This window comes from Chaetodon trifascialis, chromosome 23, assembly GCF_039877785.1.
Source record: "Chaetodon trifascialis isolate fChaTrf1 chromosome 23, fChaTrf1.hap1, whole genome shotgun sequence".
In the NCBI taxonomy this organism is placed as follows: Eukaryota; Metazoa; Chordata; class Actinopteri; order Chaetodontiformes; family Chaetodontidae; genus Chaetodon; species Chaetodon trifascialis.
In genome coordinates this window covers 9,612,180-9,626,968 of record NC_092078.1, presented here as the reverse complement: position 1 = coordinate 9,626,968, position 14,789 = coordinate 9,612,180, and the positions used below count along the sequence as shown (strand labels likewise).

The 14,789-nt window shown below is 42.8% G+C and overlaps 1 protein-coding gene across 1 annotated transcript in view; it reads left to right on the top strand.

Annotated features, from left to right (window-relative positions):
* LOC139351799 (phospholipid-transporting ATPase ABCA1-like) overlaps positions 1-14,789 on the top strand; it is a 132,387-nt gene that overhangs the window by 102,269 nt on the left and 15,329 nt on the right. Inside the window, exons 42-47 of the mRNA XM_070993804.1 lie at positions 4,557-4,619; positions 6,365-6,471; positions 8,687-8,828; positions 9,665-9,799; positions 11,508-11,611; positions 12,829-12,921. Of these exons, the coding sequence (XP_070849905.1) occupies positions 4,557-4,619; positions 6,365-6,471; positions 8,687-8,828; positions 9,665-9,799; positions 11,508-11,611; positions 12,829-12,921 (644 nt within the window). The remainder of the gene's footprint in view (positions 1-4,556; positions 4,620-6,364; positions 6,472-8,686; positions 8,829-9,664; positions 9,800-11,507; positions 11,612-12,828; positions 12,922-14,789) is intronic.

Genomic DNA, 14,789 nt, shown 5'->3' with positions numbered 1-14,789 from the left:
CAGCCTCTTGCTTCTTACCAGCCTTCCTCGCTCCTTTACTCCCTCGGTCTTCTCAGTTTCACTATACTTAATCTTTCACTCATTGCTCACAGACACAGACGTGCACCACACTCCCCAGGGTAATTACTGAACAAGTGCCAGGTGAAACAGTTGGGTAACGTATTGCAAAATCAGCTCGCAAGGTGAACAAACGTGGAGAGGAATGTTTCTTTTTCAGCTAACTTCTTTAACGCTCTAAAAACAATTAATCTCTCCTGTCAATGCAACTTTAAAACAGCACCAAACATTTGAGGATATTATTTTAGATTTGATTAAGCTCGTCTGCCGTTGACAAGCAGCCAGTGTTCATACGCACCTTCATGGTTGACAATGTTTCTATGAGATGAGACACAGCGGCCCATCCCCGCACAAAACCGGCAGTGCACTGGCAGAAGGCATCAGGATTCTTCCTGCAGTGCCCTCATTGACTCCCACCACAGCTGTGCCCCATCCATTTGGGGTGTAGATAACAAATTGATCAATGAGTGCGCGGCTTCGGCAGCCACGCGCCACAGACTGAGCCCTGTCATAAATCTAAGCATGCCTCTGAAGCGATCGACAGGCCATCAATCATGTGTCAGATCCCTGTTCCTCCCCTTCCTCTTCCCGCTGCTCTAAACAGAACCGTTTTGCTACGGGCCCCACCTGCTAGCCTCCACTTAGCCGCTGCGTTAGCGCCGGCGCTGTAATCGATGGAGACTGTAATGGAAGTGTGTCCGTCTGTGAGCGCTTTCAGGCCCACCGCTGTCAGTTTAACCTTCCAGTCACTCACTAAGTTGACGGAGCAAGTTTTAAAGAACGTCGTGACAGCTGTTTGAATTTAGGAGACTAATGAGTGATGAGTGGCACCTTGGCATACTGCAAGTGGGCTCGTGTTAATATGCACTATGGGCGTATAAATGGTTCAGATGAGACTTGTTTGACAAGAGCTCTCTGTTCTATGTCCACCAAGATACTTCTGCATATTCTCTGTTACAAATTACCTTGAAAAACTTTCACACGACAGTTTTGTGGCTTATTTTCTTTGACTCTTCTCTCATTTTCTAAAAATTATATCTTTTGTGATTTGCTTTTTCTTTCCTTTCTGATTTTTACCGTCTCGCACTGTAATTTGTATTCTTTTGTATTTTTCTTGTTTCATTCCCTTATCAACAAATTAGAAATCCTCCTGGGCAGTGTTTCACAAGCAGGGGCACGTCTGCCTTTACAGTAGCTGTTGGAAATATTCTAGAGTGGCTCAGTTAATTTGAAAAAATAGAAATTACACGATTTGGAAAAAAAAGTATATATCAATATATTTGTATGTAGGAGGAAAACATGCAGGTTACATCTGAGTCTGCTGTAACAACATGTTCTTCAATTAGGAGTGTGTGAAGACTTAGTTAAAATAGTTAAAAGTAATGGATTAATGGTTGAAAAGTCTAGCCAAGTGGAAGCAGTACTTGACCCAACAAATGAGAGCCCTGGCCAAAACATCGACAGTTTGCACTTCTAACACCATGTTAAAAAAGTCCAGTTTAAAATCTCTTCAAATGAAAACATGACGGACGATGCAGATGTAGCAGTGCTTGAGCTGATCTGATAGGACTGTGGTGGCACATCAGACAAAAAAAAAGGTTGTGAAATGATGCTATTAGGTACCTCAGGATGGCACTTAGCACTGCTGTGAGCCATATGTGGAATAAAAGGGCCATATATTGGAGAGTCGTTTTTAATAAAGCAGGGTCAGTGTCATGGTTTGCTACCTGTGCTGGAGGATTGGGTGTTTTGAAGCTTGCGATTTTCCAACCTAAATCTATACTTTAGCTTTGCACAACTGCCGCCATCACGCTCTCTCAACTGTCTCATCTGATTAGACGTCGCCTCGCTTATCATGACAGCTGCCGTGGTGCTCCAGTCAGAGGGGAATTATCCTTTAATTGCCTTCCTCCTTGCATGTATCTGCTGCTTTGATGTAGCTTTAGCACTGCAAACTATCAGTAAAAAGTAGTATGTGTAATCCAGGTTGATAAGTACTGAGTGCAGCTGCCAGATGGCACTGGAAGAATGGTGGATCTATGCAACTCCTGCTTTTATCAAACGCTTTTGATGTGCCAACTGTGAAATAAATGCAATGTCATTGTTTGTCAGGCTTGAAGTGGCAGTTCTAAATTTACATTTGCCTGGTAGCGCTCCGCATGCAGCTGGGACTGCTGACTTTTTAATGGTGGATATTTAGTCTAGAGATTCTATACAGGAAATGTATCCTTCACACTGAGAAACGTACGCTGTCACTTTCTGTTTTAATGAACGTTCGCTGTTTCGGTCTCTGACGCCGGCATGCAGGCACATAAACACACACACACAGCATTTATCAAGAACTATATTTTCAACTTTTAAAAACCCCCAAAAACAGCAGTAGTCACTTTTTCATAACTCAAAGGGGCACAGCGCTGTCCTTGATTTTGAATGCTAAATGTCTTTACTGTCACACTCAGCAACAACAACAAAGGCCTTGTCTTGTCTTTTCATGCTCGAGCAAGACAACGCTGCTTTCAAACCACTTTGAAAACATATCAAACCCGAACATAGTCTTGGATGTGGAAAAACACCTCATGCACTAAATACCTCATTTTGTCGAATGTTCGCCTGCTGTATTTTTATTTATTTTTATTTTTTAAGATTGTAACAATCACATTCACTTCGAGTGGGGGGTTTCTTTGCCTGCGATGGTGAGATTTTCAGACAGTACAGACTTGAATGCAAATGTGCATGGATGAAGCTGGTCAGCAGGGAAAGATGTGGATGCAGCATGGAAGGTTTTCAAGTGAGATGTGAGGAACATCAACCGCCTTCGCACTTCCAGTGTTGCTCCGTGATCTTAGCAGGATACTGACTCACAATCAGAATATGAAAAGTTTTGTCCTCGTCTGTGTCCCGAGAGATGGGATTTTGCATCCCATGGGGTCTAGTTTTCTTTTTCAGCCGTGGTAGAAGTTTTAGGGACAGCAGTGTTGGTCTGTAACGATCTGTCGGTCTTAACACTTTGGTCAAGAGTGAAATATCTCGACAACTTTCAACAGGATTGGCATGACATAAATATTCATGGTCTCCAGACGCTTAACCTTCATGAGTCTGTTGATTGCAGAACTTTTCATGTAGCAACACCAGCAGGTCAAAATTTGGCTTTGTCCAACACTTTATGTCCAACAGTTTATAACAGAATAGCTCTAAAGTCATGATGAACTCCCATCAGCCCCTTTTGCTTTTCCAGTTCATGCTAACATAGCATAGTACCCTGCTAATGTTACACTAAGTATTACAAGCTAAACATAAAAACGTTACAATGTATCAGTTATTAAAGCTGCAATTCATCAATATTTCTGTGTAAATGATGGGTCCAATGTGCAATGTCAATTATTAGCAAAACTGCAGTTCCCTGTGGCCTCCTAGAGATTTTTAGCTTCTTTCAGCTTATTGTTTTGCTGTTTTGATTTACTTTTAGTGCTCTGATCAGTGTCTTCCAGCAGCAACAGGGAGCTGTTTTCAGCCAAAAAGAAAACTGGCACACACACAAAGTTAGTGGAGCATTTAAAAGCTAATGCCCTGTTACACCCTCAGGAGTTGGTGGAGACCAAAATGGAGTTAGATGGAGAATGAAAATTTGACTTTATTTCCACTATTTCACGTATAGTTAATGTTGTTTTTAAAGCTTGTTCCTCTCTCTGAAAATTGCCCATAAAAATCTGTTAATATGCTGCTGTAACATGCATTTTTAATGCTAACTGTAGGCATGCTAACATTACATTAGCAGTCAGTTCAAAGCACAACAAAGCCTGAGAGCCAGTGGTAAGAATCCAAGTTGTCCCTGTGCTTTGTGTACTTTTCATCCATCCAATAATTTAGTTTTTCATTGTGTCATGACATCACGTCCACACACGGCCCCTGGTGTGGCTGGAGATTTTTTAGACTCATACCATGTTTAATAGATTTATTCAAGTCCTTTTTCAGATGAAGGACAGCATGCTTTTTAACTCTCCTCACTGGGTCCACTGCACACAGCTGCACCTAAAGCTGATGTCCATACATGAAATGCTGGTTGACTTGTGAGTGTGTTGAAGGTTATTGAGGGTACAGAAGTGGCACTCAGAGTGGAGACAGATTTCCTCATGAATACTGTCACTGCAGTCAGAAATACTAATGCTCACGTCCTCTTCTTCTCCCCCTGAGTGCAAGTGTCTTAACTTTTCTTTAATACCTTTTCCCATCTGGCTCGCTCTGATTGTTGCAAATTATTCCTTCTTGTTAAAGTGTGTTTCCTTCATTTGTTTCCTCCCTCCTCCTTTTTCCGCCTGCTTCTTCCATCTTTCCTCTTCCCTGCTGCTCTGGGCTATCGCTTCATATTTTCTCATGCTATCGTCTCTGCGATCTTTCTCACTGTCTGCTCCCCACCCTCCCCTGCCTCCCGCCTTCTTGCCCTCTTTCTCTCTCTTTCTCTGGCTGGCTGGTTGATTCATTTTATTGTTTGCTCTCTGCAGGTATACTCTCGGAAGAGCACTCCTGCTGTGGACAGGCTATGTGTGGGCGTACCTGCCGCAGAGGTGAGCCAAATGCTGCTGAATCACACAAGAACCTTTTCAAGCCTATAGGCTGTTTGCTTTTGTTCATGCTAGAGGAATTTACACATTTACTTTGAAAATGAATCAGCACCACCCGTTTTTGGAGAAAGTATTTAATCCTCTGACGCCTGTGAAAATATCATTTGAAAAAGAATTGACTAAATTAAATACATTCATGTAAAAATTTTGAATATTAATGACAATATTTACAAAATGTTGACACACAAGAGCAAGGAGCAGTGAGCATCCATTCTCTGTCTGGGCTTCAATTTCCAGTTTTTATTTCACGAAGATTTAAAAGGCGTTTGGCTGTTTTTCTACTCCGTCGAATCGTCCAAACGCCGCTTAGAGAAGGCGTTAGGAGGAACACTAATCTCCTTATCAGGCTTGTTTCCTACCATTAAGCTACTGCCAAGCGTGCGTGTGCTGAAAACACACAAGCAGACAAGTGGAAGAGCATTCCTGGAGCAACGGGATCTATGAAAGGAAGACATGAGGACCTGGTGATGGGGGAAGCTAAGTTAACCAAATACAACAAAGTAGATGGTAGTGAAGTTCATTGTGACAAAGCAAAGCTGGCTGTAGAAATACAATGACCCCATATCACAATCCACATTCACGGGTACCATTAATCCTGTGGGTCAGCTGCTCACACTAGATCCAGAAAGCACTCGGGGACAATGGTTTCATGAGAAATCTGCTACAACTGCAACATCGCCACCAATGCAGCTTTCCCTCAAACTAACGCAAATACACACATATCACACAGCCAATTACAGAAGCTCCACCCAGAGATAATATGGAAAAATGTTTGAACTTTACACTTCACGAGAAACAACAATGATATTGACTGTGACACATCATAAGAATGGACCATTGGCTTTGGTGGAGGCCTGCGCTCTCAGAGTGCCTTTCATAACGTGTTATACATTATACATACCCACACACACACTATACCACTGGAAGCTTGATTTAAACATCATCTCAAATGCTGACAGGTGCTTGTGTTAGGTGGGCTTTCTTGCGGTATCTGTCCACCCTGCCACTGTTGACTCAAAGCCCAATGTAAATGCCAGTGGAATATTGTCATTCACGGGGCTCTGCTGATCACACACTGCATTTCCATGCATTATTTACATCAAGCTTAGCCTTCTTTCTATTCATTCACAAGCACAGGTCACAAACAAGCAGGGATCAATGAATGACACAAATCAAATATTTATGCCAGAGCAAGATCACCTCAGGCGGGTCACATGACCACGGGGCTCTGCAGAAACAACTTCCTGCCACGTGCCCTCCAGAGGGACGTAAAATCAGCAGCATCGGCGAGAAAAGACTGAGAGGGGATAGTGTTTGTTGTCGAAATTTACAGAGGCAGGAGGAAATGCTGCTGGGAATGGTCGGGTTTGCGTGCCTGCTGTGCTGATTTAGTGTTTGTTGTTTTGTTTTGTGTACATAAAAATATCAATTTCTTCTTTTGCTAAACACTGAATCAGCCATGCATGCTCTATAAACTGTAGTCTCATTTGGATGTGGCGAGCAAATATTTACATCGTCTATAGATAAACTTCATTAAAAGGGATAATGGTTATTTATTCAATAGGTAACTCATCTACATGCAGAATATCTGCATTGTCATCCAGCACCATTGTGTCCTGGTTTCCAAAGAGGCTTGTCGCTACAAAACACTGTTTTCCTAACGGTCGCCTCCCCGTTGTCTCCATCAGTGTTTCGGGTTGCTGGGAATCAACGGGGCTGGGAAAACCACCACGTTCAAGATGCTGACAGGAGACATCCCAGTCTCCGGTGGAGAGGCCTTCCTAAATGGATACAGGTGAGCTGCTAACTCCCACAAGTACACGGAGTAACTCATCATAATTAGCCACCCAAGATGGCTGCTCAGATGGGGATAGAACGAAGGTGGGTTTTTTTATAGCTCACACCCGTTCTCAGCTTCTCTCGCTCTGTGTAACACAGCTTTCTATCTCTCTTACTCTCAGTCTTTTTTTGTTGGCTAGGTAGTTTCGATATCTCTCATACATTCTGCCGTCTCTGCCTTTTCAACTCTGCGTCTCTCATGTCTCCCCACTGCGATATTCTCAGAAATGCCGAAGACTCGGCTGCCTCTCGCACATATTTCATTCCTTTTCACATCCTCAGCCTGTACCTTGCTCTGTTTTTTGTCGCTGCGTTACAGAATCAGTCATAAGAAATCTTTGTACATGCCAAAGATGTACCTTGACACCAGCAATATGAGACTGGAGCGCTTGAGCGAAGGAAGGCTTGCTCTTCCTTATTTTTAGGAACAAACAACAAGGCAGCACAGCCCGGCATGGTTGAGTGGAAGCTGCGGTCCCTTTTCTTTTTTTTTTTTTTTGTTTTTTCTGCATCACAAAGGTTGCTATAGGTGTTCATTTCTACATCTGCTAATTGACTTTGTGTTGAACAGAGAGCTGAATAGAGCACACGCAGAACACAGCAGTGTTAATAGTGATTAATGTGGGTAACAGAGATCAAAGAAAGATCCCAGAGACCTATAAGGGAGACAAAAACTGAAAAGAGGGAAAAACAGATGTGTGTACGCCCATGCTTCTGTTTTTCAGCTCATTACGCTCTCTGTGAAATGGCAAGAGGAATGATGGGCAGAGAAGAAGCAGCAGCATCTCTTAACTGGAAGTCCTCTCCTGACGGTCGTGTCTCTTAGCTGCGCACAATGAATAGCTTTCAAAAGCTAGGCCGCTAACAGCCAGGAGTGGCTCACCAGCCGTCTCTTGTTGCGGAAGACAAAAACAGGCTGACAGTAGCAGTGTACTGCCTCAGTCATGATCGTGTTTAATGCCTTTTAAAACTGTTGGTTTGTCTTTTTATGTGTGTAGTGTTTAATATTTTGGGAAACACACTTATTTTCATTCCTTCCAAAGGTTCAAGGCCTCGGCCTGTTGGCAATTAGCTCGGCTTATCTTAGCATAAAGACATCAAGCCTGGCCAAAGGTAAAAAGACTGCACCTCTAAGGCTCATTAATTAACATAATACAGCACATATCCCTTCTTAAATCCACAGCTTCAACTTTTTTCGCACTTTTGTACAGATTGAATGTGAATATAGCCTACAGTGTGAAATTTAACATGTTGGTTGGTGAGCTTTAAAGATGCTGGGAGGCAGATTTTTTTCCTTTGGACAGAACCAGGCCACCTGTTTCCCTCTGCTTCCAGTCTTTATGCTAAGTTAAGACTTATAAGCATATTCGCCAAAATGTCAAACTATTCCTTTCAGAAGACCATGGCAGCGTAGTGTGAGCCTGTAAAGTTTAACATACGGTTGTAGAGTCCGTCCAGCTGTTGCTAACAGGCTAAAAGCTGGAGCTACTTAAAAAGCTGTGGTGGGATAGGTTAACCTGATCCAGCCAAAAGCTATATAACCTACTGTTATCATCAACCTGTATCAGAGCAAACAAAACATAATATTAGATCAGTGAAGCTTTCAGTTCACTATGGCCTTCCAGCAGCCTCTAGACACATCAAATCACATTTAGCTTTCCTCGGGCTGACAATTGATCCTGGAAAATAACATTTGAGGGGAAAGGATGGGACCAATAATCTTCAAAATAAAAAAAAGAAAAAAGCAGCAGCTGTAAAAAGAAGACAGAAAATCAGCTGTAACATTTGTTATTTGCCTGCAGGAGGTTTAAGTATTAATATTGTAGATTGCGGAAAGGGCACGTCTGCATCCAGAACTGCTGTTGCTATTATTACACTTGCATGTTGGAACTGCATGCCTGGAAAAGCCACATTTTTTGTTTGTTCTTTGGCTTTTCGTGTCCTAGGCGGACTTTTTGGGATGCTTACTGAGACCACAAGTGCAGAATGTGAAATGAAGCGCTCTGCTGCTCTATATTAGTTTGGAAGAGTTTCAAAGAGAAAGAAAGTCCTTGACTGGCTTGGCTCTGAGCGAAGTGTATGCCTCTTGGCCTTCTGAGTCTTCTCGTTGTGTGTTTGATATATTCTCAATCACCTCACCGTCACATCTTTCGCATGTTCTCTTCTCCCAGCATACGAACGGAAATGAGGGACGTGCACCAGAACTTGGGCTATTGTCCCCAGTTTGACGCCATTGATCAACTCCTGACTGGAAAAGAGCATCTTGAGTTTTACGCCAGGTTACGAGGGGTACCAGAAAAGGAAATCACCACGGTAACCACTGCATCCTTTCATACTTCCTGTCCTTGTGCATGTAAAAACTGAGGTAACTTATTTGACTCATGGCTGGTGATATGAAGGAGTACATCTTTAACTTGAATAACCGCTGTAGATGAGTTGGAATATGAAAAAAAAAAAAAAAAAAGCTCAAATGTTGCGCTTCTTCAAGACATTTTTACATCTCTTCACAATGTTTTTATTTATTTTGACCATCAAAATGCTTTTCAGCTAGAATGCATGTAGGGTGAGCCGGAGCACATGTCGGAGTGATAGATAACCTCAATGGGAGAAGCCATACATAATGAAAAATGGCCGGTGGTGGAAAAGCAGCAGCTGTGGGTTATGGCTCTACATTATTCACCATGCCCAGTGGTGTGGCCGGCCCTGTGCGGCCTCCGTGCACTGCTCTCGCACTGCTCGCTTCTGCAACAGTAAGATCAAAAGAGGAAGAGGCTGGCGGCGACCATAGGCCTCAGACCTGGTGCCAGGGCTTTGATCTCTGAGCTGTGGTGCAAAGGGACCCACTTCTCTTAACTCTTCATTCTACTTTGGCCCATTGTGATATGCCTTTTTTTGTCAACTCTCAATCCAGATTAAGTCCATGTGTCGTCGTATTTGCATATTTGGTAAACAGGAGAAATGTAGCTCAGCAGCCTGTGATTAAGGTCTTACAGGGATGCCAGCTGTCACGCCTTGCCCTTGAAAGCCACAGAGCATAAATGCATTTGAGATCCCAGCCAAAATATCATCCATCACGGAGAGTTTGATGATGCAAACGCTCTTCTTGACACCGTAATGTGTTTGGTCACTTTGATTTCTGTCTTCAAAAGGTGGCTGAGTGGGGGATCCAGAAGTTGGGGCTGGTCAGATATTCCAACAAGTCAGCAGGAACCTACAGCGGTGGGAACAAACGCAAACTCTCGACAGCGATAGCCCTGATCGGTTGTCCTCCTGTCATTTTCCTGGTGAGATACATCTTTATCGATGTGCTGTACGCGGTGAAAATGTGACACGCTGCTGTTTCATTAAGACTTAAGAGTTTAATACTTTAAATCGGTATTGATGCTGTGCAGATGTTTGGATTACAGCAGATCAGTTCTTTTTCTCCTCACAAGCGCACAGAGACTCGACTGTAGTCGGAAGATGATAGAGTGAAGGAATTTGGGGTAACGTATGCTTTCAAGAGGAGGAGGAAAAAACAAGATTGGGATCAATCTTGTAAATCCTTGCTGAATTTCCCAGAGGATTACAAGTACATTACTTGTGGATGAGAGGGGGACTGTTTTTCAGGGGTCACTGACTGGTCATGTTTTAATTCTTTATTTTTTTTCTTTTTCGAGACCCATTCCTTTAGAAAAACGTGGAGCGCACAGAGCCGTGTTTGCACATATTAAAACTCCTATTCATCAGGACTTAAAACTCACTGCAAAAGCATTTTCTCACTGATGGAAGATTAATGAAGCCATGACTCAGAATGCACATGCTTTCAATTAAGCAGCTTTAATGCGCATTAGGAGGTTCCGGCCGTGTTATTATGAGGGACAAACATTAATGACCTTAAATCACACTGGGGGCTCCCCTGGGGGCCTCACCAAAATATACATTTTCATAAAGATTATTGCAATTTTTACTTCTTATCCCACGTCCCACCCACCACATGGCATGGTCTAATGACACAGAAATGTTATGTTATTTAAATAAGTTTTAAAGCCACTTCATGCTTCATGTAATTTGCTGCCTGTAGAATGCATAAAATGTAATAAATGCATTACTTTGCATGATTTAAAGCAATCCATCAGATTATACCGCTAACAACAGTTTAATGAGTAATCAGTCGGTAATGAGTAATCCATAATAAATTACATTTCCAGAATAATCTTTCCAACCGTTTCTGTTTTTTGGCTCAGTGCTTTGCCCGTCGAGCTGCACTCTTCCAAACCTACTTATTTAGTCGCCTTTAGCCAGGCTAGCCATCACTTAGAGGCAGTGGGATATTGTGTTGTCAGTGTCTGTGTCAGTTTCAGTATTGTGTGCTCGCCCAGGGAGCCCAGGCAGCCTTGAGGCTGCGCCACGTTGGGTTTGCACAGGGACACATTGGGCACAGTGATGAAAATACCCCTTGGGATTTGTAGGACTCTGCTAGTGAGGGAGAACCAGGCCTGGAACGAAACCAGCCAATGGACTGAGTACTGTCACTCTCTAATCATGCATGGACAGACTAGCCCTGAGGAAAAAGAAACAGCAAGTCACTGAGACTGTACGTGTGTGTGTGTGTGTGTGTGTGTGTTTTGTATTATGCTGGAGAGTGCTTCATTGTGTGGAAATGGGAATAGTTCACCCAGACTTTACCTATGTATGTCTTTGTTTTTATATGTGTACTTTTGTGTGTTTATGAACACATATGGGTGACAAATTAAGGGGAAAATCATCATGAACAGCTAATATTTCCTCTTTGGAGTTATTGTTGATTAGTACTTTGCTCCACTCATTAATTCAGAGTTTTCCTTTTATTTGTCACCCATCTCTGTATCTTTCCACACACACATCATTAAACGATCTTTTAAAAGCAGATCTGTGCCCTAAGTGGGTAAACTGTGACATCCTCCATTTTTAAATGATGTGCTGAGGTGAAGTATAATGGAAGCAGTTTTAAAGAGGTTGCATTCATTGCAGGATGAGCCAACCACTGGGATGGACCCCAAAGCCCGGCGCTTCCTGTGGGACTGCATCCTGAGTATCATCAAAGAGGGACGCACAGTCATCCTCACATCACACAGGTGCAACATGGCTCTCTATGTATTGATTTTCTCGGATAGATTGACACCTCACCCGCCAAGACGGGAGTCCAAATATTTGGACTCTTCACCAGGGAAAGCGTACTGTCCCTAAAAACGAACGCGAGCTGTAAATATTGTAATTATAATTGATCAGAGTTACGCTTTCGTTGAAAGGTATTGTTTTCTGTGTGGCAGTTAATATTGGCTGCCAGAAACACACCGGCTGCTATAAAGCTTTCATGAAGCACGAGGGCATATTGACTGACTGGCGCTTTTTTCCCTCCATGAAAAGAAAAACTGTCAATATCAGTGCTGGAGTCTTTTCATTATCCAAGACTTCCTGGAGCAAAGTTAGTTTAGCCAACTTTTCCTTCTGTGGTATTGGCCAGTTTTGGACACAGCTGTGAGTGAGGGAAAAAAAATTAAACGTCTCATTTTTTGGGAAACTTAAAGCTCGGTACAGAACATTTAACAACACACGAGTCAATTCATTTCACTCTTTCCCAAATTGCCTGGGTTTTTGAATCATTTGTGCTCCTGGCAGTGCACGTGAATAATCTGCGCTGCTGTATCCTTTGGAATATATTATTCTCATTACGTGTTTCATGGAGAAATCAAAGCATTTGTTGTCGTCCCAGGCAGTGTGGCTGAGCTGCACCCAATCGTCCATGGCATGACCAGGTGGTTGTGTTTTGTTAAGTGGCAGATTCACCAGGTTTTACAAAGTCATAATCCTAATTGCACCATTTCTCAGAAAGGCTTCACAGGTTTTGCCTCAGCTACAAATGACTCCTGCTCCAGCCCAACACCGAAAGAGGGAAAAAATGAGATAATAAGAACTACAGATGGTCCCTTCCTCTCTCGCTAATTACCAAATTTGTCGTCCATTTAAGGTGTCAAAGCAGACATGTTAAAAAAGCTTGAAACCCAACTTTGATTGTAAATGAGAAGAGAAAGTTTCAGTAAGTCAGTGATCTAACATTGAGTTTTACCCTCTCTAAATCCATCTGTTATCGGTGTATTAGCCTCGACCACAGCGCATTTCATCTGTTGAATGAGCAGGACGGCCGTTCCAAAAAATACCATAATATCATTAAGAGACCCATTTTAAGATGTTAGGTTTGTTTTAATCTGGAAAAGGAGACACTCGAGCATCCAGGATTATTGCTGCTTTTCATTCATCCAGCCAAATTTCCTCTCCCTCTCTCTTTCAATAGCATGGAGGAGTGTGAAGCACTGTGCACACGCATGGCCATCATGGTAAATGGTCGCTTCAAGTGTTTAGGGAGCATCCAGCATCTGAAGAACAGGTAAGGGTCCTTCTTTCACCACCAAGCGTGTTAGATGAAGAGCAAAATAAAGGAAAAAAAGAATCTTTGAAGCTCCTTGAAATGAGATGAAAGAAATCCCTGTCTCCCACTGCGCTCTTCTGTTATTTATACTGTATATAAAAATAACATAAGACAATGTATATTGGTAATAAAAGAAAAATATTCAAGCTTTTTAAGGAAGAAAAAGGAAAGACTGCATGCTCTTTAATCATTTACTGCTGCGGCTAAAAAGAACTCTATGCAAGAAACACGAAGAAGAGCACAATTTATCACAAATCATGCAGTGCTGCTGGAACCTCACATAAACTCCACAATGTCATTATCAGTCAAAGAATACTTCAGCATTGATTGATACCACTCTCACATCTGCAGGTTCAGTAAAACGCAACAGCCAGAAGCCACTTAGCTTAGCTTGACATAAAGACAGAGGGAAACAGCTAGCATGACATGTTCCTACACTTTGGTTTTTGTATGGATTCAACAAACAGGATGTAAATGTGTTGATCAGAGTTCTTATGCTAAGATGTGGTAACCAGCTGCATGCTCTGACTTCATATTTACTGCACAGACTTCAGAGTTTCAGAGGATATTAAACAATAATGGAATCATTTGTTTTGCTTACCAGGAAGCCTCTTGCCTTGTTAAAACCACATATATGTCCCATATATTATAGTTTGCTTTGCCATAAGCAAAAGCTATGTTTTCATGCAGATTCATCAACACGATTGCATTGATTTCACATGAACAGACAGTCAGGACTGTGGGCACGAGGTTCGTGTCCCAAGTCTTTCACCCTTATCTTAGTTTCACATGTTTCTCTACAGACCCATAAATTCTGTTTCTACTGTCCCTGTCCATATGCACACTCTTAATAGGCTTTGTACATGTCTCTTAATGCATTTCGTTACCGTCTTCATCATAGATATCCCCTGCCTTTAACTCTTTGCACTCAGGCCTGCTCTCTGATATTCTTCTGACATTTCCCAAGGCCAGCACTTATGCCCCGAGCCCTGCATGTAACAGAGAGGCCCATCCATTACCTTAGGTACAGCCTGGTGACATTATTACCACTCCATTGTGTGATCTTGTAAGAGGAAGGACATTCCACACACACACACGGACACACAAGAGCTACACACATGGCGGGAATATGCTGTGGCAATCGTTGGGTGGAGAGAAAGATCAATACACCTGGGATGAGGGGTGGAGCAGACCATTTTTAAAGTTGTGCAGGGGACTCGGGGAAATGCCTGAAACAGCAAGGAGGGGGCAACAGTGTCAAGGGTATTACGCATCAAGAGCGTTAATGTCATATGATTGGCCACTGTCCCACTGTGGAGAGGGAAGAGGTAGATTGTAGATGGGGCTAAAAATGAGTGAGAACGAGAGAGAGTTGAGAGGCGAAGGGCTAAAGTGGGCAAGCGATGTACCAATCAGACCCTCCCAGATGTTAGGGTAATTGACAGGTCCTCTGTGTCAATTACATCCTGTCTGTAGGGGGACAAGCCGGGTGGTGTAAATAATTTATGAACCACGCAGGAGGTGTAGGATAGGTAACAGCCATGGGAGCGAGGGGGGGCCGGTGAGGGGGGAGGGAAGAAACAGCAAACAAGACAGGAGAACAGAGGGTTAACACATGTCCTACTTCACTCAACATGCTATCAGGTAAAAGGGAATCACACTTCACAAGACAGTCAAGTGAGAGGAAGCCAGATAAGCATGACGTCTACACCGATTTTCACCGTGCTTATTTTAGATCTCACACGGACAATTTACATGCTGCTGAAATGCTATCGCTCAGTTCTCGCCACGCAGTGAATAATTTCTAATTAAGCGTCCCTATCTCC